The sequence below is a fragment of the Monodelphis domestica genome, chromosome 5, assembly GCF_027887165.1.
Source record: "Monodelphis domestica isolate mMonDom1 chromosome 5, mMonDom1.pri, whole genome shotgun sequence".
NCBI classification, from domain to species: domain Eukaryota; kingdom Metazoa; phylum Chordata; class Mammalia; order Didelphimorphia; family Didelphidae; genus Monodelphis; species Monodelphis domestica.
Genome location: NC_077231.1, coordinates 199,811,362 through 199,839,126, shown reverse-complemented (window position 1 = coordinate 199,839,126; position 27,765 = coordinate 199,811,362). Strand labels below are relative to the sequence as shown.

Below are 27,765 nucleotides of genomic sequence, written 5' to 3'. Positions count from 1 at the left end.
CACTGATGGTACCTTTTGCCTGATGTTTCTATCATAGACTATTTAATAATTCTCTATCTTTACCTTTTCCGCTGGCAATCTGAAATACTATCAAGACCACAAATATTACACACTCAGCTTATAGATCTCTTATCTCCAGTTCCAGAATTAGAATGGTCTATCTCAAAGAGAAAAACAACTATCCCCTAAAACCTACTCTTCCTGACTTCCTCAGTTCTATGCCAATAACCAATTCAATTAAGACAACCTCGGCTTAAAACTTCTGTGCCATCTTTTACTTCTTCACCACCCACACTGAGTCAAAATTGGTGGAGGAGGGGAGTGACTTAGCATACTCAGTCCAATTTCATAATTCTATAAAGAAAACTGATAATTACACAGAAAAAGAAATATTAGTGGCACCTATTACCATAGAGATCACTTTGTTCAATCCATACCTAAAAAGGAATTTAATTTAAATGTCCTTAAGAAACCATCATGTCATCTATCTGATGACCTCCAGAAACAACAAATGCACTACCTCATGGGAAGGCACATTACACTTATGAACAGATTTAATTGTAGTTTCCTTTCATCTATTGATAAATACACACACACACACACACACATGCCATTCAGTGTTCCCTCTGTGGCCAAGCAAAACAAACCTCATCATCTGAGACTTGTACACTACTGCAACATGTACTATATGACATTACCATTTACAAAAACAGAACCTTCAATCTGTAATGATTAAAATAGTGGAAGACTTAATTTGTAGTAGATAAAAGAGTGGTTGTTAAAAATGTGACCGCAGAAAATATGGTTTCAAGACAGTGTTTTGTTTTAAATCAAATATAAGGTGGTCGCCAGGGAAAAATTCCCAATTATGAAATACACCCAAGTCAACTGGGTTTTATAGAGATTTTAATTCATACAAATGAGGAATTAAAGAAAATGAGAGAGAATAAGAAAGGAATAAGTATGAAGGGCCTTAGCCAAAAGGTCTAGACCTGAGTCTGAAGAGAGAGATCAGTTAGTCTTTAATCACTCACCACAAGATCTGTCCAAGCAAGAATATAGACACCAGTTCAGCCAGCCATCCTTCTCCAGAGAGAGATTCTTTTGACTGTCCTCAAGAGACTGTTTTTCAAAAGACTGTCTTGCTCTCAGATTCTCATCTCCTTATAAAGGCAATTTTCTCCTATGTCACCTCCCCTAAGTTCTCCCATCTACCAATCACAGTAGATGTCTTTCAAAGGACAGACCATTCTTAGTTCACACTTAAGAAGATTAATCTTTTGAATAATTCACACCTGAGTAGACTAGAATCTCTGAGTAAGTTCTCACCTCTTTGCTCCTTGTAAGTTCACAAGTTGCCTGACCTTTATAGGTACTTAGCACCCTTTTGTATTAGTCCTAATAACAGGAACAGCTTAAGAACTTTTTGTCTTACTATAAGTATGGGTTTAAGTACTTTCAATGTTCAGCAAACAGTTTACAACTTTATCTATCCCCTAAGGCATGCTTAAGTATGGTGAAGTAGAGTTCTCACATTCATGATCAAGTACCTTCACTGCCCAAATGGGGAATGGTCTTAACCAAATCTTATGAAGTAGGGTCTGAGAATTTTTAAGGTTCACAAATCCCAAGTCACAAGGACCTAGTATGATAGAGACAGGAAGAGAAAAAGGTTTTGCAGGACTTGTGGGTCAAGATGCAAGGCTGAAGACCCAGCTGTCAATCAAGAAGATTCCAATGGAATGTTCCCAGGAGTGGCTTTTGGACTTGGTCTCTTTCTCTCTCTCTCTCTGGAGGTTTGAACCTGGCTGAAAGACCTTTGTGAGGCTGATTTGGTTTTTGGGGTTTCTCTGGCTCTGAGCAGTTCAAGTTAACACTGAGAAGAGAAACTTGGCATAGGGACTTGATCTCGGTCTCTCTGGCTCTGAGCAGGGGAGAAGGTTTTGGGTTAGTGGTCATTTTGAGATTTGAGCTGGTCAGGAGAAACTTAGAGACTTTGAACTTAGTTTTTCTATGAGGTTGAAGCTGAAAAAGGAGACCAACCAGGCTGAATTAGTGAAGAAGAAAAAAATAAGATTTTAAAAGGGCTGCTGTCCTCCATCTTCCTTAACTGTCTAAGAGTCACACTTGTCTCCCCAAACCCTCAATTTTATCTCATTTAGATTAGGGAAATCCTCATCCCTCCTACCTCAGTTTCCCATCCTGTTTTCCTAATAAACCCCATGACTTGAAAAAGGAAAGGAAAAGAATATCTTTATACATTTCTCAAGTGGGGAGGGAAGGAGCCAAAGGCTTCAAGAAGAACTGGGTGGAGAAGGGTTGGTTAAGGGAGGAAGGAGGTTAGGAAATAGATTGATCAATCAGCCATCAGTAGGGATCAATAGGCAGAACCCCAATGCAGTCCCTTGTGTACCAGTATCCCTGTGTAGCATCCCTCAGCATTCTCATTTCTACATTCATTACAAATAAGCAGCGTCAGGTCCCCTGTAGCAGCTCTCTCTAGTCAAGGCCAGAGAACAAGTCATTGCCGAAGTAACAGTTTCCCCTCAATTTACTTTCTCTAGTCCACTAAGTAACAGTTTTCATCAATTTATATTTCTCTATTTCAGTTAGAAACAGTTTCAGTCACCTTAACTCTTGTATTTCAAGTGGCCTCCCAGATAGGACTTGAACCCACAATCCCTGGCCTATTAATAGTTTCTCTTCAGTTTACTGCTTTTATTTCTGTTCTACCTCCATTACAATTAATCAGGTCCAAGTTCCTGTAGCAGTCTCGCTAGTCAAAACCAGAGAACAGCAGTCATGGCAAAGAGAAAGAGTTTACCATCAGTTTGCCTTTTCTATTTCAAGTAGAAACAGTTTCAGTGAGTTTACTTTCTCTATTTCACTAGGTGGATGAAGGTTACTACTACTTGGAATATAAAGGACACCACAACAATGCTCCTGGTGCTTAGCATTCACCCTTTATTGGGATGGAAAGAATGAGTAGTGGGTAGTAGGAATTAGCTATGTGCTGTTCAGTACCTGAAACTCCCTTCACAAAATGACCACTGATCTATCCCCCACCTATCTTTACCATCTACTCACAACATCAGCAACAACTTTTTCTGAAGGATTATTATACAGGGAGCAAAGAGCTGACTGCTCAAGCAAGTATTTTTTTAGATTAATGACTTAAGCTCTCAACCCTCCAGACCTTCATTACCAATGACCTTTCTGCAATACCTGCTCTAATCAACTGAATACCTGAGTCATTTGTACTTTTCCTGTCTCTGATAACAGAAAAACTCCCATATGCTTCTAGACCTGTCCTCTGTTCATGAGATTCACTCTAACTATAAATATACCTACTTCCAGATAAGTTTTATCATGTATTGGCCTCCAGATGCCACACTCTCTTTCTCCACTGAAGGATACTTTCTGGGTAATACCTTGGGTTTTGTAATATTGTTCTTTCCTAATTCTCCTATCATCTACTTACTTCAGTGATCTCCAACCATTTCTGATCATGTAAAAAGTTTTGTGTATGAATACTCAATGCATATATTTGTTTACATTTGAATTATACATGTGCTACTATTCTATCATATGCATTATAAAATTAACGCAAAAAAGAAATTTGAAAAGATGAAATATTTTATTTCATATTTAACTGAGTCAATAGGGAAACACTGGACTTAAATGAGTAGGTGAGAAGTTCACTCAGCAGTTGAGTGGAGGTTGGATTAGAAAAGAGACAAGCTTAGGGGAAAAAAAGGCGACCAATGAAGGAATCTATTGCAATAGTCCAGGTGAAAGGTTCTGAGAGTCTGAACTAGGGTGGTAGCCATGTGAACAGAAAGAGGTAAGAATGATAATACTGATAATATTGGTATAGAGGTAAGAATGATAATATTTGCCAACTAATTGAACATGTAAGGTGAAAGTGAGTATGAATTGAGGATAAACACCAAGTGTAGGAATCTGGGTGTCTATAAGTATATATTAAAAGGGAAAGGAAAAGGGTGAGTTTAGAAGGAAAGATAATGTATTAAGATGTATAATCTGTTGCAAACCATCCATTCTTGCTCATCCTGTATGACTCACTCTATCTCATCTAACACAAAAAAAGGGAAAAGTAGGACTCTTACTCACCAATCACTGCTCCCAACCGCAGAGTCCTTCAACATAGCCATGATTTGGTCAGTATACTGGGTGGAAATGCTATCAAAAGGGGGAGGCTATTAGGAAAGGACCCATCTTTCCACCTTCCAACTGATTGTTAATACACCTTTTGGGTTCTTACTAGGACCTCCAAATCCTACTTCATAGTCTATGAATATGAGTGCTCCCCCAAATTTGGTACTGCAACTTCTCTTCATCTCTGATGATCTTACCCATTCTTAAAGGAATTAATTAGGCTTTTTCTGACAATGTTCCCAAATCTACATATTGAGATCTTATCTTTATTCCCACATTGTCCACTGACTGATTCTTATTCTCATCTGGATATCCTGTTAGCATTTCAAACTCAGAAAGGCTTAAGTTGAATTTCTCATCTTTCCATCTCAATTCAATTCTCATCCAATCTTCCCTATTTCTGTAGATTATAATGGTGATAAGAGCCTGATAAAGTGGTAGCTCTGTGAGTGAGTAGAAAGAGATAGATCTAAGAGTTGTTTGGGAGGTAATATTAGTAAGTCATCACAACTGATTAAATGTGAGCTTTGAGAAAGAAAAGGAGTGTACCCAGAAGTAAAAAATCTGGGAATATAAATGGATGGGTTGTACCCTAAAAGTTTGGGAAAAAAAGAAGCAAAAATAATGATAGATTGAAAAAAAGGTCTGTTTTGGACATCCCGCATTTCAACTGCCAACATATATGTAAGTGAAGACATCCAACAGACATGTTTGATAGTGTAAGACTGAAGCTCAGAGAAGAGATACATAGATTTAGGAACTGCATATTGTGAAGCTCAAAAACTCTCAGACCCTAATTCATAAGATTTGGTTAAGACCATTCCCCATTTAAACAATGAAGATACTTGATCAGGAATGTGGGAACTCTACTTCACTCTACTTAAGCATACTTTAGGGGAAGATAAAGTTGTAAACTCATTGCTGAACAATGAAAAGTACTTAATCCAAACTTATAATCAGGCAAAAAACCCATAAGCTGGGCCTATTATTAGATCTAATACAAAAGGGTGCTAAGTACCTATAAAGGCCAGGCAACTTGTGAACTTAGAAAGGGCAAAGAGGTCAGAAACAGGTGTGAGTTACTCAAAAGTTTAGTCTGCTCAGGTGTGAATTCAGAATGGTCTGTCCTTTGGAAAACTTCTATTGTGATTGGTAGATGTAAGAACTTAGGGGAGGAGACATAGGAGAAAATTCTCTTTAAAAGGAGATGAGAAGTTGAGAGCAGGAGAGAACTCTCTCTGGAGGCTGAGCTGGCCAGAGCTGAACTGGTGTCTCTCTGAACACTAGAATCTTGCTTGGACAAATCTTGTGGTGAGTGGATAAAAGACTGACTGATCTCTCTCTCTTAAAGGCTTAAAAACTTAGGCTGGCCTATCTCTTTTCTCATTGTTTCCTCATACTCTCTCTCTCTCATTAATTCCTTATTTGTATTAAACAAAATCTCCATAAAAACCCAGCTGACTTGGGTATATTTCATATTTGGGAATTTTCCCCTGGCAACCACTTTATATTTTGATTTAAAACAAGACACTGTCTTGAACCCATATTTCTGCGGTCACAATTTAAGCCAACCACTCTTTTATCTGTAACAGTTTATGACTCCACTACTTTAATTGCCACAATATATATAAATGACAACTGAATCAGTGCAAGCTAATTCTGTCACCAAATGTAGAAAGAGAGATGAATGTCTGATGAAAGGATATTGGATTTAGTCATTAAAAAATCACTGGTACCCTTTGACTGAGGAATAACAAATAGAATATTATCCTTCTTTCTTCAAAATAGAACTGTTAACTGCTATTATGTTTCATAGACTGCTGTACAACAACCAAGCCCCTCTCCAAACAATACATACCAGTTTTAAGAGTTCTATCCTCCCCCTCTCAGGAAAGAGGGGACAAATAAAGCAAATCTGTGGACATTATGACAAAACCAGGCCTACGTACCCAGTTTATTATTAGTCTGACATTAAAAAACCACTAAAAAAAACCCAAAAAACAAAACCACCCACCTACACAAAAACATACACCCCAAGTCAGAAAGAAAATTGCTAACAGCATCTGGAGTGATCTGCTCTGACAACAGCAGTAACAATTAAAGTAATGAAACCTACTGAAGGCAGAGACATGCATGGCAATGCAACTCTGATAGGATATCTCCAAGTCCCCTTTCCTCTGTCAGCCCTTTTCTTATCCTCTTTTTAGTTTGTAACACTAGTGATCACCTCGTCCTCCTGAATATGCTTCTGGTTCCATTTTTATTACAATATTCTCTTCTACTTCTCCTCCCTGACTGTTCCTTCTCAGACTCCATTACTGAATCTATCTTAGATTTCTCCAAAACTCTGTCTCAGGAGTTCTTTTGCCTTTCTTCTTTTTGTGACTACAGAGTTAAATGGCAAATATTTCAATAAAAAAATTTAGTTCATGAGAGCTACGCCCCACTGAAGGAACAAAAATATATCTCCTTTAGGCTCAATCTTCTCTGATAAACTTAATGCTTGTCAAATACTGAGGTCATTTGAATCCCGGGAGCAAGCAAGTTTTGTGTTCATTATATTCCTTAACTAGATTAAATGAATTTTGCTTTCTTAATTATAAGGAGACATAGGAGAGTCCCTGAGTAAAGTCATTATTGTGTAATATAAGCAAAACATAGAACCTTAGCTCATGACAAACTTAACATCTACAAACAATTGGCATTTAAATAGGCTTTTTTCATTAAAAAAATTTGCTATAATTTATTAAAATGTTTATTGTCAGTTCTAAATTCTTTTGAGCAGGAAACATGATACCCATTATAAATTGTAAAGCATGTAAAATGCATTTCCACATTAGCCATTACATAAGTTTTTAAGGCTTGCAAAGTACTTTATATTCATTATCTCATTGTGAGCAATCCTGGGCCATAGGTACATTATTCTTATTTCCATTTTTAAAGATAAATAAACTGAATGCCAGAGAGGCTGGCTTCCCAATTATTCCAAGCCACTAATTATCAAAGGCAAAATTCAAATCCACATCCTCACTCCATGTTCAGTACTTGTTCATTATTCACAAGGTCAAGTAAAAACTAGAAGTAGCTAGAAGACATTATCTACCCGATAACTTCTAACCTGATAACTTGCTTATTTAAGCATAGAACACATGGAAAAGGGACAGATGTATTTTTTGTCCCCTTCATAGTTTTTTTCCAGTCTTTTATTTTAAATATTATCAGTACTCTCGAAGCTCTTATTGAATGACTTCATATTTCCATAGTCATGCACTAAGCAAAGAAAAACAAAAAATATTTTGAATTATTCAAGAAAATAAGATTTTCATTTTGATTCCTTAAAATAAAGCAATCTGCATTGAATGAAATTATGATGTAAAATATGGGTTTCTTGCTTCTCAGCATATGGATTATAATTCCTGATGTTAGACTGATATGATATTGTCAAACATAATTCAAAAAGCTCAACAAAACTTTGCTTGGAGGGAAGAGGTTCAGAAGTTATGGTTTAATTTTGAGGGAGAATATCATAATGGCAACATATTCAACCTGAAGAAAGGTAGGCAGACCCAGGATTCACAAATTTAGTTTAAAGAACCTTTGAAATCATCCATTTCAACATGTGCATTTTATGGATGAGGAAACTAATGCATAAAGAAGATACACAACTTGCCAAGACCACACAGGTAAAAAGAGGCAAAATGGCATATGAATCTATATCCAAATCCAATGAAGCAAAAGAAATACCACTAAGACTGTTATAAAGCACTGATTATAAACAATTCCAGAATATCAAAGAATCTAGATAATTTAGCCTAATCAGAGCCAAATTCTTCTTCTTCACATATTTTTTCCATCAAAACATAAAAATGTTCTTTGTAAAATTCACAGATGTAAGGGACTTGATATTTAGTCTAGAGTGTAGCATCTTCAAAAGGTCCCTATATGAAGATACAGAAAAAAATCTCCTCAACTAGAACAATGAAGCCTTAATTGAACCAAGAATACATTCAAAATAAATGGTATGGGGAAAAAATGGATGAGATTGTTAGAAGAAAAATAACAAGATTATAAACAATTATATAAACTGCAATTTGGACATAATTATTACTATGTGGAAAAAATAGAGAGGATAAAGAAAGGTAAATATTACAAACAAATACTCTTGACTCCAGGAATCAAAATTAATGCTATTGAGTTCATGACACAATAAAAACTAGACTGCCCAGAAGATTCTAAAATGTGACCGTACAAGGCAGTGGTCCCCAAACTTTTTACACAGGGAGCCAGTTCACTATCCCTCAGACCTTTGGAGGGCTGGACTATTAAAAAAAAAAAAACTATGAACAAATCCCAATGCATACTGCACATATCTTATTTTAAAATAAAATTTTAAAAAATGGGAACAAATACAATATTTAAAATAAAGAACAAGTAAATTTAAATAAACAAACTGACCAGTATTTCAATGGGAAATATAGGACTGCTTTTGGCTACTGACATGATCAATGTCCAATTCCATATTTGTGACTGCTAGCTGTAACAAGTGATGCAAATGTGCATTGATTAGTCTAGATCTGGCCAGAGATTTCAGATGTTTCATTTTGGAAAAAGTATGTTCACAGACATAAGTGCTGCCAAAGACGGTTGCCATTTTAAGTGCCGGGTTCCTGAGATTAGGATATGTCTCAGAGGGGAGAAATGCATAGAAATTAGGCAAGCTGCTTGACCTGAATGCACCTTCAAGAGTCACAATTCTGCAGTTCAGCCAGTTCCATTTGGTAAATTGTATCCACATTTTCAGTGTCAATAGAAAATGGGTTACGGAAAGGCTGTATGTCCTGTTCATGGAGATGAAGCTCTCTAAATCTGAATTGGAACTCCTTTTGCAAATTTTCCAATGAATACACACATTTTTCTTTTGGGAATGCAATCAAGGGCTTTTCTGCTAACAGATTTTGAGTTAAAGGGAGATGGCAGAAATTTTCCTACCTCACTTCTTCAGGCAGGGGAAGCTTTTAGAGCTTGTCTGTCAGGACCCTCTTCAAGCCCAGGAAATCCTGCACTCTGCCTATCTCTCTGGCTGGGTTGCTCACCAGCCTCTCACCATTCACAAATAGAAAGTGGGACAGTGGGAAATACTGTAGCCAGTTGTCCAAATGTTTGGTCCAAATGCCAATGTGCACAGCACTCCACCTAGTATCCACACCAGCCCAGTGCAGCCATTGCAGAAGGCCAGTGCTTAGAAGCTAGTGAGGGAGGCTGGAGCAGGGAAACTGCTGAGCCTAGAAAGTTAATAAGTTAAAGGTCCCAGTAGCAAGTACAAGATAAGAATTTAGGGGCTGAAGCAGGGAAATTACCGAGCCTTGAAAGTTAATATGTCTCAGCAGCAGGTACCAGACAAGAATTTAGGGGCTATAAATGCCGGCGACAATGGTATTTACCACATGATGACTGGGGGGGTGGGGGGGCGGGGGTGCTCGAAAGGGGCGCGCATGCATGCTGGAGGGTATATTAATCCCAGCACCCACAAAGACAAGCGGAACACTTTTTGGCTGTGTTGCTGTGTTCCCCTGGCATATGCCAGTGCAATAAACGACTCTCTTGCTAATTGCATTGTCCATTGGTCTTCCGTGTTGGTGGGCGAAAACCCGGACCCTAACACTAGGAATGGATGGGTTCTTGGACAACGTCTAAGTATAATCTGAAATGGCCCGTGTAACAACGTCTCGTACAACCACGATCAGTTTGGTGTCCTGGGACATGATGTAGATGCCCTGAGGCATCTCCTTTGTAACAAAATACTGGGGGTCTTCTCCATGGTGATCTGGCCATCTAATGTCTGTGGCATCAGGCTTCTGTACCAGGGGAGCCCCTTGTTATAGCACCTATTAAAGAAGTGGGGCTTTGCACCAAGAGCTTGGATATCGGGGTGGACCCTCAGAAACTCCAGCAAGGCTCTTGTACCACCCTTCTTCATGCCCAGGATGAGTGACAGCAGGAAGCACCAGCTCCTGAAACTGCTGGCCAATGGGAGTCCACCCCCACTGGGTGTCCCAGGGCTTCAGAGAGCCCCAGCTCTGCCACGCTTCACCTCGGTCTCTGGGGGCTCTTTCAGATTCAGTTGCCTCTGCTGGGAGAAGCCATCTGGGCATCATCGACTGAGGTGTGAGGGGGGGCCCATGGCTTGGTGGGCTACAACGGGGGTGGGGGGGGGCATGCAAGTTGGGGAGTAAGCACCAGAGAGGCAATAGAAAAAGTAGGTGCTGAGTAGGAGAACAGAAAGCAGCAGTAGCGTGCGGGCACGGCACACCCAGAGCCCTGGTCCAAGGGCCCCCGAACCGTTGCCTTCCCACCACTACTATGTCCCATGAAGCCTCAGTGTGCCTGGAGCTTGGAGTAGGGGCTGTGGAGCACAGGGCGTGGCATCCTGGCCCTGGCTGTGCTCCCTCAGCTGGGCATTTCGGCTTCTGCATCCTCATCGTGTGCTCTTCTCACTGACCACCAATAAAATAGGTGCCCCTTCAGAAGTGAGGTGAGGGCCTGATAAATGGCTTCAGGGGGCTGCATGTGGCCTGCTGGCCATAGTTTGGGGACCCCTGGAGGGAACTAGAAATGATAAGGAGTCACAACACATCTCCAGTAAATCAATACATAAAACATACTGCTGAATACTATCTCCACTCAAAATCCTAAATAAGAAGTTGCCTGGTAGTAGTCTCCCGGTAACCGAGGATGACGATTGTCTTTGTGCGTTTTTGTGCACAAAGACACTTGTGCATGAAGATTTACGTGGAAAAGTCGATGCACAGAGACAGTCCCACTCTCTCTCCGCGCTGGAAGCCTGGGTCCAGTGGCACGAAGTCGTTATACCTGGAGACTTCCTCAGTTGCACTGGATGGCCGTGTTGTCCTTTGTGCTCCAACACGCCCTAAGCACTGCACAGTGCTTTGCTGCGTCGACCTCTCAGCCTTTGAACCTTCTTATTGGTTTCTTCCGTCTGTTCGGCCTAAACAGTCTTCACATGCTGGGTGAGCAAAGCCCTAGTTCACCAGGGGTCGACGAACTGATGGCTACCCTATCAAGAAGCTGCCTATCCAAATCTCAAAGACAGGCACACCCTATCCTAGAGGTTAAAATCTCAGAAAGAGACAAAGGAATGTCATGACAGCAATTTCACTAGATCCAAAGAATACTAGTTGTTATTTAAGCAACATGTAGAGAAAGGTGATTTTATTTAAAAGTTAAACTCGCTTTTTCTTGTAAAAGTCTGTCCACCACACTTCTAGTGTGTGTTCTAGTTTTCAAATGTACTGATAAACTTTCCCTTTAAATTAAACTTTCTTCCCATGATATTTAAGGTTAGTATTGAGAGGATAAAATATGAGAAGTCAGATTTAAGGTACATAAAAAGAGGTAACAGCTGCCCCTAAATTAAGAACTCTTATAAAAAAAATCACAGCCTTGAGTGAAAGGGGAAAGTGAGGTAGTCATTTATCAGCATGGTTATGTACAAGCACATGAAAATGGGGGAACTGGGAGATGGAAGTGTTGTGCATTTGAATAAACACAATAACACAAAGTTACTCACAAAATAACAAATCTGTTCAACATGCATTCCAAATGACAAAAATATTAATAAATTGAAGCACATCTATCAAAGGCAAAAGCCAAGGTAGCTCAAATGCTCTCATCAGTGTGTGAAAAATCTATAAAAATCCATCTTCCTCCCTTTATCCACTTTTCATGAGGCTGACCTCAGAGATATGGCTTGTAAAATAACCGGGATTTGTATACAATGGGGTGATATTCAAAGGGAAAAACAGCAACATTATTTCTAAATCCCAATTCCTATAGCAGACGCCATCATCACCATAAATGCTGATGCTCAGGCATGACACTTTCCCCCATTGGCAAGCCCAGCCAAATCAACCAAAATAGCCTAGTTGATTCCTCAGGGAAAGGATAAGAAGCTCATACAACTTGGCCAACAGCAAGAGGATCCACAGGTCAAATGAAAAGAAAGAAGAGGCATGCTTTAGAAGATATCTGAGCAAGTCATTCCCCTAATTAACAAAAAATAAAATTCTCATCCCAAGCACCTCATCTTCAGTAAAGAGAGAATTAAACTCTCTATTTTTGATGTAATCAATCAATAACCTTTAATTTAACCAATCAAGAATTTGAAGTGCTCCTACTTAGCACTCAGTAGGTCACTATGTAAAAGAGTTCACAAATCATTTACTAAAAAAGCCATAAGCACTGCCCCCCCACCCTTGGGTAGTGCTAGGCAAATTGAGGGGCTGTGATTGGTTCCTGTGAAGCGGAAGAAAGGAAGTGACATGGAAAAGGTGTGTAAAAGGAAAAACCCAGAAGATTGATGCATTGATTTCTTGGCTCTCCTGTAGAAGGGTTTAATTCCTGGGCTTTTAGGAGAGACTTTTCTCTTGGACACATACTAGGCTGGAGCTTGGTGCACTGGAGAAGCTTGCTGGGTAAGACCTGGAGTTGAAGGAAGAGGCTTGCATTGGTGGAACCCTTGCTGAAGACACTCCCCAGACTTCTGGCTTAAGAGACTACTATGACTCCACATGGAGATCAGGACTTGAGGGAGCTCTTACTGGACTTCTTTGGACAGCAATTTTAGGGTATCTAGCTAGGCAGTAATTTCTACTTCTTTCCTACATTTCTCTTCTTTTACTATATTTACATTATACTAAATTGTTAAACGCTATGAAAAGCTATTTTGACTTAAGTTAATTTTATAAACAGAGACCACAATTCAATTATTTTAATTCATATATTTAGTCAAACCAATTCTAAATCTTGCACTCCAAAATAATGATCATCTGGGGATTACTTAGCATTAATAGTTAACTCTATTCCCCTAACTTTAAAACCTAATGAAACAACCATAGGAAAAACAATAAGCATCTTGTTCCTCTCTACCTCCTCACTAAGGCAACTGCAGGGGCTTTCATTACTCAGGCCATTAAATGGCTCTGAAATTTGAAATTACTCTTTGAACCATGGACAACTCACAAGTTAACACTGTCTATCACTACATTATCAACTGCTTTAACAATTGTGACAGAGCCCTTGTCTCATCAAGACAGAAAAATCCCTTTCCATGTGAGCCTACTGCAGTGAAGGTCCTTTAAATGGGAGATGGACAAGTACCAGGAGTTTCATTCAAACTGGGATTAAATACAATGGGCAATTATGTGCCCACCCATCAGCAACCTCTCCCCCTTAATCTGTTTAAATGCTATTCTTTAGCACTTCTGGCTCCACTGGTTCTATTTCAGGATTCCCTTGCTCTGTAGCCTGGAGCATATGAGGACCTTTGGAAATATTTAGTGGCTTTGTAACTGTTCCTTCCCTCCATAAATCTCACCTTCACTCCAGCTGCACCAAGCAACTGCATTTATTTGTTACATAGCTCAGAGACCAATATGAGCATTGCCTGAAATACAAACAAACTCCATTTAGGGAATGTCTTCACATCATTTTCACAATTTAGGTACTCAATATTCTAAATCTAGAAATGACATCAATGTTCTTTTTTTCATTCTAACGCAAATTCAGGTTACACCTTCTTTGCTCCTCCAAATGGGGCTCCTTTCCCCCCCAGGATTCCCAAAATATAATTCCATTGCCGGAGTATGTATACCATTTCCTAGCTACACTACTGTTATGACAAAATGGAAAAGGCAGGTTTCTTTCATTTTCTGAGAATTATAGCTCTTGTACCAAGATGGAGAAATTAATTAAAAATTCCTATAGAATTATACTTTCTATCAAGTTGACAGGCTACCCCAGGGTCCAACTTTTTCCCAGCAAACATGATATAACACTATCTTCTGATCCTTTGTAATTCAATCTTTATGTTCAGAGTTTCAAGACTCATTTCATTAAGGTTTATTTCTTCTTCATTTAAAACATATCTTAATTCCACCATAGCCTATTAAATTTCCTCTAATGTCTTTAGTCACCTATGAACTGCCAAATAAAAGATAATTAAATGTCTAAAAGTTATTGTATTCCCTATACACACACACACACACACAAAAGATTATGATAAATTTTACAAAAAAAAAATACAAGCTGACTGATAAAATCTCAGTTGTATTACAAATATGCCAAAATAATTTTCCAGATAAATAATTGACCTTCCATACAGAGATGATGATAATGAAGTCATCTGGAGCCAACCGATCCACATTCTCCCACATTCAGCAAAAAAGGATCAAGGGAATAATGTTGTTCTTGCAATATCAATAACGGCATTCTTAGGCCTTCTCCATATGTAGGGCCTCAAAATATTCAAGTCAGAATACAATAAGAATATGATACATACTTTTTTAGGCCCAAAATGTACATGATTTAACTTACTGTTAAAGAAATACCATGTTATAAAATCAAAAGCAACTCCTACAAAAAAAATTTTACGCCAAAAAGAAAAAGCTAAGTTATGATTTGACTCCCCTCTCCCCAAACTATAATAGAAAAAATAACACAGATGTGCCCATTCTTTTTAGGCTAACAGGTTTTCTACCATATATAACAGAAGCATGACAAATATATAATCCAAGATTATTCCTAATTGCTCTTTCTTAAGAATAAAAAAAACTAAATTAATTTTCTTATCTTCTTTCTAAAGAGATTAGCAGGGGAAAAAATGTGTCCCCAAAAGTTCATTAATATTACGAAGTAAAAGAGAGAAACCCACTGATCAGTATAATGGCTGCTACCCAAGCACCAGTACCACACAAAGCCATTTACATTAACATTCTACTATGCTTTCTCAGATGTTAAGAGAAAGCCTTTATATTGTATTCACTTGATTACTGAAGTTACAGAATAGAGAAATGGGAAGTCTTTGAGGGTTAGGAAAGGAAACAATAGATAGGGGATACTAAAAAAAAACATAAGTAAAAAACTAAAAAAACAAATGAAGGATTCTGCATAGGAAAGAAACCTTACTTTTAACAGTGTACATTTAACACCTTGGCATATAATCAATTTAGCAGTAATATGGCAAAGTAACATCCCAGAATAGAGGGAACTTAATGGATTAAAAGATGACACTTCTTACTTGAACCTAACTCTCTATCATTCCTCTGCAGGGCACTGTGTATGCTTCTTTGAAAAAAAAAAGAAAAAAATATATTCCACTATGTAAAACCAGTCAGGCTACAAAACAATGAAGGGATACCCCAATGCCACTCTGGTTTGGGGGTCATGTAATATGTGAACATACCAACTGGAAAGACTATTACTAATTTCTTTGAGAGTATCTTTTCTGATGGAAAATCTTTCCTGACACTTCCAAACCATAGAGATAAATGAAACGTACAAAGAGATAGAGTCTTGTTTAAATGCTAAATGAATTTCTTATGAGAAATACATCAATGTAAAATTCTGTTTTGCTTCAAATTTGTTACAAGGGATTTGTTTCCATTTTTCATTGGGGGGGGGGGCAGTGAGAGATAGCAATAGGATTGTCTTCTCAAAAAAAAAAAAGAGGACAAAAAGAGTTGAATTTTTAAATATACAAAAGAAAACATACGCCTAGAAAGAAAGACAGTCAAGGAAGGTAAACTTGAAAAGCTATATGTAAATGACATTCGTAGTTTCATATAACAATTTTTTTTTAATTCTACTTTGTCTTATTTGGTATTTAAGTTGAGAGTAAAATACGATAAAGTAAAATATGGACAATTAAACAAATTTAAGTGGGTTTTCTGAAAGTAGAACTAAAAGGACCCAAGATGGCTATCAGAAGTGTGTGGAACGTGAGCCCACTGACTCAAAATGGAAACAAAAATCCAAGACTAAGATTATAAAGCAGCAAGCCAATTTATTATTCTTTCTGGCAGAGGGCACCTGCAACAGAGCTGTAACTCTGTAACTCAGTTGGGAGGCATTTACTGAGGTTAAGACAGGTGTATAGTTTCAAAGGGAGAAGTATTTATTTACTCCTGCACTGGAGGGGCTCACAAATTAATCAACTAATCAAATAATCTTCTCTTCCTCATTTTTCTAAATCCAATCCTGACCCTCTTCCATACTTGTGAACATCCCTCAAAACCCAATCAGCCTTATTACACACCTCTGGCCAAGTTGCAGGGTAGATTTGACAAGGGGTGGGTTTCCATAGTTTACCTGATACATACATAAGAGTTTCCATGGGTTACATTATACATACACTATCAGGGGTTTTATGGATTTCGACAAAAACGTGGTCTGAGAAAAGGGAGGGGAAGTGTGGTTGGGGACTTTCTGCCTCTTCTAGCCAGTACACTCAGAACATGACCCCTTCAGCAGGCATAGGTCATCTAAGAAAACCCCTCAGTTTACACTGGGAGAAACCAATGGATGGGTTTTTAATGACTAAACCTAATTACACAGACAACTAAATCAGAAGAATTATTTAAGTGTGTTAAATACAATAAAAAGCAATTAACAAGAAACAATATCTTGACAGCTTGATGTTATAAAATCAGTGCTGAAAGATTAAATTAATTCCTCAAACAAGAACAAGAGAATGAGGAAAGACTTGGGCTTTGTTTTTGTCTTTTTCTTTTTCCTTTGGATTGATTTGATTAACAAATAACTCTGGCTAACTACAGTGAAGTTAATCAAGAAAAAAAAATTAATTTGTGCCTTAGAAGACATGGGATGAAAAAGTGATCCTTCGAAAGGATGATGGGAAAAAAAATCTGAATCATTTTACAGAATCAATACATTGGAATGAAGACAGAAAAACAGAAGTAAAATTGAGAAGCCCACTCAATGTTAGACACAAACAAGGCTACTTACATTACTTACCTAGATCTCAGGTTCTCCTTAAAAAACTATCTCACTGACTTTGGGTATTGATCTTAAAGAATCCAAGTCTACTGAACAAAAGGGAATCAACATGAACAAAAACTGACACAGAATCTATGAAAATCCATTTTTTAAAATCCCTCAAGGGATAAGAAAATCATGTCAGCATTTCAAATGATTAACTTGATTATTCTTCTTCAATACTCTCCAACATTCTGTAACTCCATGGACCATAGCATGTGTGAAGATTAAATTTGACTTTCCCCTGATTGTAACAATGAAGGTACTTAGCTCTTCCCTCATTGTGGATATTTAAATTGTAACTCATGTCTATTTTTAGATTTTAATCCCCATAAGTGTAAACACCCTTCTTAAAAGTTAAGTATGGAGACCTGACTTTTTTTTAGATTCAATCACAAAAAGTGCAAACATGGTACTTAAAAGGTAATTATGAAGATCTGCCCATATGGATCTAATCAACCAAAGTGCAAATATCCCACTTAATCATGAAGTGGGAAGTCTATGACACAGGGGTGAGATGGTGGGTAACGAATCAGATTCTACGAACTGCCTTCTGGGCAGTACTAGAACAGAGTGTCAGCAGTGATTGGTAGATATGTAATTAGGAGAAGTGACCAAGAGAAAATGCCTTTAAAAGAGAGGGTGCTACACAGAGTTTCGGGGATTTGTGGAGATGAGTTCAACTTGGACATCCACTTCTGCTAGATGCAATTCTTCATGCTTCGGAGTTGAGGATGGTGAAGAGAGACAGAAGAATCTGTTGACTGAACTAACACTTGGTGAGTAAAAAGTTGACTCTTAACTGCTGGATTTTCTTTAGATACTTTCCAGGTCCTCAGCTTTGCAGAGGAAGGCTAAAACTAATTCTCCCTATCTGGAGGGGCCAGGAGTAACTTAATATTCAGATTAGATATCTTATCTTATCCTCTCTCTGATTTCTTACTTCATTCTTTCTACATTTTGTAAATAAATTGTAAATCTAGATCATGTTCATTGTTACCACATCATCTATCCCTCTCATCCTCTCTCCTTTTCCTTTTTCCTCAATCGGCCCCAACATTAGGGTCTTTTCCAATGAATCCTGTCCAAAAGTATTTAAGCTTCATCTCCAGTATGTGATATTCCACTGAACAGTCTGAATTTTAAGTATTGACTGATTTGATCTCCTTGCAGTTTAGATTCTTCTTTAATATTGGGGCATGCTTAGCCATTTAAACTTAGCAATGAATAGGATTTCAGATACTTTTATAAAGCCTTTCATTACAAAGTTTAGGTAGAAATTATAATTTTATTATAGTTCTAACAATTTGTTATTATTCAGTCATTTGTGTTTGACTCTTTGTGACCCCATTTGATGTTTTCTCAGCAAAAATAACCACTTCCCCAGGGGATTTTCAGAGAATCACAGGACCAGAGAACCACCAAATCTGATTTCACGTCCCTTCTCAAGCATCCCAGAATATAATCTATTTCTGGAGATGGAAAACAAACAAACAGAAAAAAAAAACATCCAATACAAAATGTAGATAATCCAGGTAGGGTTTTGTAATAGATAATATTGAGGGGGTATATTTGATGGGTAAGTGATAACTAATAAATCAGGTAGTTATCTTCTTTTGCCTACCCTCCTCCCTCTATACCTCCTTTCCTCTCCTTCCCCTGTTCTTCTTCAGCCTCCTTCTAAGTCACTCAGGGTGAGCTATGATATTTCAAATGATATAATCTTTATTTTCTTTTATCTCAAGTAAAGGGTTTATTTGGGGAAGACAGGAAAGGGTAGAGAATGGAGTTAAAAGGGTTGGAGTTTTCCCTATTATCTACAGTGAGCCTTATGTTGGAGGATACTGAGGGAGGTGGCAGTTCAGTCACTACCATAAACAGAGAAAGTTAGAGATATATGGACTATTGTCCATCTTATCCTTCTGCCTTCAAATCAGCCAGGCCACCTCCAACTTGATTATCCCAAGATCCAGAGATAAACCCAGTTTATTCTTTAAAAGTCACCACCATCAGCAAATAAGCCCTGAAATCAGTCAGCAGTTGGCTCTTGCCTTCAACTGTTTCCCAGTAACATCTTCCTTTGATTGACAGCTGATCAACCTCCAGCTTCTGTCCTTTTGCATGCCTTATAATTTCTCTCTTTTCCACAGTTTAAAATGTGAATGAGCAGCATAGAAGGTTTAGACAACAGATATGCTCTTCAGAAGGACCTCTGTTATCACAATCAGTAACTTGGATTCCACTAGAGAAGCCAGCCTTTCAGCAGTGATTCCAAGAAGAATATGCTTAAAAAAAAAATTCTTCCAGGTTACCTAAGGTATGTTCAGTTTAGGGATGAAAACACTTCTGATTTGTGGAATATTAACATAAAATGGTCAATATAGTAGCAAGTATTCTTTTCCAGATGTTATTCAGAATAAGTGAAATTACATAGGGTAAGAATGGAGTAAGGAATAACAGCTTAATATTGGGATACTTTAGATTTCTGCTATCTAGAGCTGAGAAAAACAAGTAGCCTTGAAGGCTGAATCATCATGGTAGGACAATGAACACCAAGTTGTCATAAAAGCAAACTTACTATGCAATTTAAAACATTTTTTCATTTTTTAAAAATCCTTTTAAGGGTGACTTTAACTTGAAGGAGTTTATAATTGCTTCATTGGATCAACAGAATATTTGCTCAGCTGAAAAATAACTAGGGCCAGTAAATGAATAGTTAACAGAGCATTTGTGGTGCAAATGTTTCTGAGTAGATCAATGACATCAAAGCCCACATTCCAGAGTTGAGAATTACTCTTAACACAGGAGTTTTCTTCCCTCATGTGTTTCACTGCCAGATTTGTGTACGTGGTAACCCACCCTACTCAACAGATATTAGTGAAACAGCCTTAGGTTTGTTTGGAATTATAATGTATTTATTATTTCTGCATTTGTTGCAATATGTGTATATCTATGATGTGATTTTTTGGTTTAACTACTGCTAAGTATATAATGGTGTTTAAGATCTAAAAAAATGCCACAACGTAATTTTAATAAAATAATGCATGTATGATGGGCAAATTTGCCCTTTTTCTCTTTTTGAGAATGACCCTCAGAAAGAAAGAAAAATATAGTTGTGGCATCATACAGCATTTAAAAGTGTTAGAAAAAGAAACAATTATCATCTTTCTAGTATATTTTATAAAGGATGGAGATTGCTACTGGGGACTGATTGACATTACTTTAATACTTATTGAGGAAGCCTAGCCGAGCAACATATTTTCTTCTTCATTAAAAACCTCTATGAAAATCCCTTTTTCATTAAATATTATCTAACCAACCAAAACATTTTAGAAAATAACCACTGATGGATTTACTACTGAAGATAAAAAACCTTTACATAATCATTATCCATCTCAGGGTTGAAAAAGTAGCCATCTGTTGTTTTTTAATTCCAAATTAAAATATGCAACCTAAAGAGAAAAGAACCAATTCTTTCTGTATAGTACATAGGGCCTAAAGTGCATGCAAGAAATGACACTATTAATGGTAGTCACATATTCCACACAGTAGCAAGAGGAAAGTCAGAGCCTCATGTATCTGAAATCTGGTGTGAAACAATTAAAGTATATGATTACCTAATAAGCAACTTTAAAATGCTATGCAAATAGATGGTCTTTTAGGCATATTATATGCTACTTTGTTTTTAAAAAGAGTTCTCAGTTACTTCCAGGGATGTTTGACTGATTTATAGTCAGCAAAGTAACTCACATTCCTCCTATGGTGACAGTAGCACAGGTACGTTCTGAGAAGGCTGGCACTGTTTCGGTGGCTGCACTGGCTGGTCTGATGTAATCCACATTCACATTGACCTGAAATGAAACAAAACATGAGTCAGGGTTGAATGAGCCTAATAAAGTGACCCATGAAGAGCCATTTAATCTAAAATTATTAGGCAAATATGCATCATCTTGGCCTGTTTGCTTCTCCTGCTTCCTGCTACTATGGCTTCCCCGGAAGTTATTATTGTGTCTGCCACCATTACCCTTTAAATAGTTTGATTTTCAGAGAACAACTCCAAAGATGATTTAGGGGTTTACTCCTTCTCTACAGTCAGGTTGAGGTAGATGAGCTCTGCCAAGTGTGCCTTTCCTCCAGCCTTCCAGACAGGAAGAAAAAGGAAAGACTTTAAAACCAAGCAAGAGCTAGAAAAAAAATCACAAAATGTAAAATCAATAGTTTTGATTACATCAAATTAAAAAAAGTTTTTGTACAAATAAAACCAAATGCAACAAAAATCAGAAGGGAAGAAACAAATTGGGAAACAATCTTCATAACGAAAACCTCTGACTAAGTTCTATTAACTCAAATTTATAAAGCACTAAGTCAATTGTACAAAAAAAAAAATCAAGCCATTCTGAAATTCTGAAATGGGCAAGGGACATGAATAGGCAATTTTCAGTTAAAGAAATCAAAACTATTAATAAGCACATAAAAAAGTATTCTAAATCTCTTATAATCAGAGAGATGCAAATCAAAACAACTCTGAGGTATCACCTCACACCTAGCAGATTGGCTAACATGACAGCAATGGAAAAACAATGAATGCTGGAAGGGATGTGGCAAAGTGGGGACATTAATGCATTGCTGGTGGAGTTCTGAATTGATCCAACCATTCTGGAGGGAAATTTGGAACCATGCCCAAAGGGTGTTAAAAGACTGTCTGCCCTTTGATCCAGCCATAGCACTGCTGGGTTTATACCCCAAAGAGATAACAAGGAAAAAACTTGTACAAGAATATTCGTAGCTGAGCTCTTTGTGGTGGCAAAAAATTAGAAAATGAAGGGATGCCCTTCAATTGGGGAAGGGCTGAACAAATTGTGGTATCTGTTGGTGATGGAATACTATTGTGCTCAAAGGAATAATAAACTGGAGGAAATCCATGGGAACTGAAATGACCTCCAGGAATTGATGCAGAATGAAAGGAGCAGAACCAGGAGAACATTGTACACAGAGACTGATACATGGTGGTACAATCGATTGTAATGGACTTCTCCATTAGTGAAAATGCAGTGATCCTGAACAACTTGGAGGAATCTACGAGAAAAAACACTATCCACATTCAGAGGAAAAACTGTGGGAGTAGAAACACAGAAGAAAAACAACTGCTTGACTTCATGGGTGGAGGGCATGGTTGGGGATGTAGACTCTAAATGAATATCCTAATACAAACACTAACAACAAGGAAATAGGTCTTGCTCAATGATACATGTAAAACCTAGTGGAATTGCTTATTGGCTTCAGGAGGTTGGGAGAAGGGGAGGGAATGAACATGATTCATGTAACCATGGAAAAATAGTAAATTAATTAATTAAATGAACTGTGACAAGGAAATCACTTTAAAAGACTGATATATATTAATCTAAGGTCGTCAAGGAATTCAGCTATGTAATTCCTAAATGAAAACTCAAGTCAGCCGTCAACCTTTTATAGAGTTTAATTTCAAACAGGAGGAAAAAAGGAATTAGAGATAGAGAGAGAGAGAGAGAGTGAGAGAGTGAGAGAGAGAGAGAGAGAGAGAGAGAGAGAGAAAGGGGAGAGAAGGGAATAGGGCTTAAATACCCCTTCTGTTTAGGCTGGGCCAAAAGGCCCAAGCCCTTAGATAGCTGGGGCAAAGAAAGGAGATCAGTCCCTATTACTCACGTGACCAAAATGGAGAAACAGTATCACAGGCCTCCACCTCCAGCTTCCTTTAGAGCAAGCTTCTCAGAGCACCTCTCCAACCACTCAGAGCCAAAACTCTCCAACCACCCCCTGAGTCCTCAGACCCCTCTATCTTTAAGGAAACCATCCAAGTTCCCTCCCCTCAGTTCTCACATCTACCAATCACTGTCCATCATTTTCCCTGTGCCAATGGTGGCTCTAGCTTAACCCAGGACCGCCCAGAGGTCTGTGGCTTTGCACATGTCTGTTGAAGGTCATATTCTCAAATAATTAAATCTTGATCTTTTGCTACAGCCCTTCCTAAATCCTGTTACCCTGAGTAGGGTAGAGATTGGGATAATTAAATTTTGATCTATGCTGCAGCCCTTCCTAAATCCTGTTAGGACTGAGTAGGGTGGAGATTGCAATTTCCAAGACCTGGTTCTGTCATTACAAGTATCTCCATTGTATCAATTCTAAAATCAATCATGACTCAAAGAAATTCCTGTTCTATGCTTAAGCATAGGTCAAAGCCCTTTCCATTGTTCAGCAAAAGGTTTCTGTCCTAAAGTAATCTTAAGAAGGGAGGAGGAGGAACCTCCCATGCCAATGGGGTTCACATTCCAATAGAGTTCCCATTCTCAATAGGAAATTTTTCAAGTATGAAATTTCCCAATGGTGAAATTTCCAACATTTATAAGTCTAAGGAATTTTAAGGTTTACAATCCCCCCTGATGATCATTGGGAGACTAGTCTCCCCATTGATCATTTAACATAATCATTTTGTAGTTCTAAATTCACTTCTAACTAAAGATATATACAATATTCAATTTTCTAAGAGAAATTACAATAGTGAGAGAGAAAATAGAAAAGAAAAGAAAGCAAAACCAATGTTTGCTAGGTGCATTGACAGAAAGCCAAATTAGGGGCAGTCCCTTTTGACATAAATGTGTACAGTTACAATAAATATTCAATCAAAAGTTCAGTTCAATCAATCACATCCAAAGTTCATTCTCTGGATATAAAAGTTTCAAGCTTCTTTCTTGAAGATCTTTTCTCAAATAGAATCAAAATCTTTGAATTTTTTTTATAAAAGTAAAATCTTAAACAAAATTCTTGGATTTTTATAAAAATACAATCTCAAACAAAAAAAATTCAAAAATTCTTAGATTTTAAATTAAAATACAATCCCCCCCTGAAGTAAGTATTTAAAAAAATATCAAGTTTAGCTCAGAATGCAATGTTCAGTTATGGGGGTGTATGTGTCAATTATCAAAAGAATAGAAAAATAAGAAAAAAAAATAAGAAAAATTCAAAATATGCCTTGTATAGGTCCAGTTTAAAGTAATTTCTATCCCACAAGTATGTAGGACAGAATGCAGTAATATTTCACTTAGCCATTTGTAGCCAAGACTACAGGAAGTTGCCATAATATAAGAAGAAAAGAATTAGAATTCTATTTTGATGGGGAAATGTCATTCCCTTGTCTGATTTTTTTTTTCCCTTCAGAGATATAGGGAGGCAGCATGATAGTCAAGCTTTGTACTTCTTTGAGTACTTCACAAAGAGTGTAGATACAAGGAAGTCCTACGACTTAAACATAAGTTAAGCATCGCAACCTCGAGTCTCACTTTAATATTTCTTGTGTGCTCTATTGGCACTATTCAGGTTTAGTCTGTGCTCCTTGTTTTTATCCCTTTCCTGGAATCAGACACAAACATTAATCACAGTCCTATAATATTTTATCAATAAATGGCAGGTTCCCATAGTTTAAAGCTTTTAGGCATATATTGATATTATAGCAAGAGTATATATATATTAACTTGTATTACTGCAGGGAAAAATAATATTAATATTAATTATGTGTACCTTCAGTACAAAAAATGAGAAAAAAAATCAAATATTCTGATCAAAAAATAAAAGAAAAGAAATAAGAAAAAATAAGAAAAAAATCAGTAATTCAATATATTCTTGGGGGAAAAAAACAGCATCCATTTGTCTATGGATTATTATCTCCAATTCATATGATAAGATAGAGTCAATCAGTCTCAGCAGACGATGCTTTCTTCACATGTGAGCAGTGAATCCAAGAGTCTCTTTCTCCAATCTTTATAGATGCTGGAGTAGTTAATAATATTTGGAATGGTCCTTCCCATGAAGGTTCAGTTGCTCCAGTTCGCTTGAAATTCTTGATATAAACTTTATCTCCTGGGTTCAGGTCATGCAGAGAAAAGTCTAATGGTCCGGCTTGTACTGCAGCTCCGGATTCATGAAGTTCACGTAGTTTGTGCTGTAACTCCTGTATATAGGAAGCAATAGTAATATCTCCCCCTACTAGCGATGTATAAGCCGGGGAGAAAGGCTTAGCTTGTATAGGCGGATGTCCAAAAAGCATCTCAAATGGTGAAATATGTAAGTCTCCTCTAGGCCTGCTTCTAAGATAAAATAGGGCCAGCGGGAGAATTTCAGGCCATTTTAAATGGGTCTCAGTGCATAATTTGCCAATCATAGTCTTAAGTTCTTTATTCATCCTCTCCACTTGGCCTGAGCTCTGGGGGTGATATGGAACATGGAATTTTGGAGTTATCCCCAAGCAAGAATATATCTGATTTAAGACAGAATCGGTAAAATGACTCCCTCTATCGGAGTCAATACGTGCTGGCAGGCCAAAACGAGGAATAATTTCTTTTAAAAGTATCTTTGCAACAAAATCTGCTGTGGCTCGGGTAGTAGGAAATGCTTCTGGCCATCTGGTTAGTTGATCTACAATTACTAGACAAAATTTATAACGTCCAGCCTTTGGCATTGTTATGAAATCTATCTGTAGATGTTCAAAACGTGTGTAAGCCAGAGGATGTCCCCCAAAGGCTTTTCCACGATATGCATGTTGGTTATATGCCTGGCAGATAGGGCAGGCTGAACATACTTTAGAGGCTATGGTAGTTATATCAGGGGCTATCCATACTCTCTTGACAGAGTCCACGATGCCCTGGGTGCCAAAATGACCATTTTTATGAATAGATTGGCAAATTTGGTTATAGAAACTTCTAGGGAGCAGGGGTTTTCCTTCAGATGACACCCATACTCCATTAATTTGTTTTGCTTTAAAATTTTGTTTCCATTTTTCCACATCCTTTTCATTATAGGAAAGTGATAAATTTAAATTATCAGTAGTTGTTAGTGTTAAAATTAATCCAGGTCCTTCTATGGCTGCTACTTTTGCAGCTGTATCTGCTCGGTCATTTCCTCTAGAGACAGGGTCAGAGCCACCTGTATGGGCAGAGCAGTGAACTACAGCTAGGGCTTTAGGCAGTTTGAGAGCAGAAAGAACTTCATTAATAATTTCTGCATTAGCTATGGATTTTCCAGCTGAGGTTAAAAATCCTCTTTGGAGCCATAGCATCCCGACTGAGTGACAAATGCCAAAAGCATATCTAGAATCCGTATAAATTGTTGCCTTTTTATCCTTGGCAATTATACAAGCTTGTGTTAGAGCTATGAGTTCTGCTCCTTGAGCGCTAATGTTAGAAGGTAGTGAAGCTGACCATTCAGTGGCAAATTCTGAGACTACGGCAGCTCCAGTGTAACGTATGCCATCCCTCATAAAAGAGGAACCATCAGTAAATAAAATCAGATCTGCATTGTCTAAGAGAGTGTCCAAGAGATTATCTTGAGGCTTTTCTGCCATGGACACTAATGTTTCACAGTTATGTAATGGTTCTCCTGAAGTAGGTAAATCTGGAAGCAAGGTGGCAGGGTTAAGAGTTGAACAGCTTTTCAAGGTAATATTTTCACTATTTAATAAGATTATTTCATACCTTGTAATTCTCTGATCCGAGAATGCCTGTGTTCTATGTTTTATCAATATTGCTTCAATCTCATGTGGGCACATTATTGTTAATGGACATCCCAATACTAAATCAATGGTTTTTGTTAGTAGTAAGGCGGTAGCAGCTACTCCTCTAAGGCATGGTGGAGCTCCTGCTGCTACTGGGTCTAGTTGGGCAGAATAATAAGCAATTGGGCGCTGAGAAGGTCCCAAAGTCTGAGTTAACACACCAGAGGCTACTCCTCTTCGCTCATGTACATATAAAGTAAATGGCTTGTTGTAATCTGGGATGCCTACAGCAGGGGCAGACATGATAGCATTTTTTAGATCTGATAGAGCTGACAAGTGTTCAGGCTCTAATTTGAGGGGTTCAGGAACCGAATCCTTTGTTAATGCTATAAGGGGTTTGGTGATTGCCCCATAGTAAGGAATCCATTGTCTACAAAACCCTGTTGCTCCTAAAATTGCTCTCAGCTGTTTCTTAGTGGTAGGAGCACTCAATTTTTGAATGTTCTCAGCGGTTGAGGGTTGAGGTTGAATGTACAGCGGTTGAGGGGACATGACAGAGAGACTCTAAACGAACACTCTAATGCGAATATTAACAACATGGCAATGGGTCTGAATCAAGAACACATGTGATACTCAGTGGAATCACGCGTCAGCTATGGGGGTTGGGGGGGAGGAAAAGAAAATGATCTTTGGCTTTAATGAATAATGCATGGAAATGATCAAATAAAATACTATAAAATTTTAAAAAATGAGCTAAGCAAATCTTAAGGTGACCTTGGTTTTTGCCAATGCCAATGTCTATTTGCAGGGCAGCTGGATGGGAGAGGTGACCCCAACACTTCAGCAACAGACAGAAAGCAGAGACTAACAAAAACAATGAGTCCAGAGAAAAGATCTCCAACTAGTGATAATTTATCAGAGTCTATAAGAAGAAAAAACAAAGGCTTTTCCACATCTTCTTGCCTATAAGGCCAAAATAAAGGTCCTTTATTTCCTTGGAAGGTCTTCCAATTAACTCAAAATGAAAAAGCAAATTATGAACACTTCAGTAACCACAAGGTTTTATTTTTTACAATTTTAGATATTAATCAATTCTTTTCTGCACCCATGATCTAGGACAGGATTGTTCCTCCATCATGTATCTAGGAATCATTGATATTTTTCTCTCTTCTCAATCTCTCCCTATTTACCATCTCCACCTAACCTACAATATA

General features: G+C 37.8%; 1 protein-coding gene across 2 annotated transcripts in view; it reads right to left on the bottom strand.

Annotated features, from left to right (window-relative positions):
* The window catches only part of SND1 (staphylococcal nuclease and tudor domain containing 1), a 547,109-nt gene that overhangs the window by 289,189 nt on the left and 230,155 nt on the right, over nt 1-27,765 (bottom strand). For both annotated transcript variants that reach the window (XM_001366193.5, XM_056799670.1), the window contains exon 12: nt 20,782-20,882. In XM_001366193.5, the coding sequence (XP_001366230.2) occupies nt 20,782-20,882 (101 nt within the window). The remainder of the gene's footprint in view (nt 1-20,781; nt 20,883-27,765) is intronic.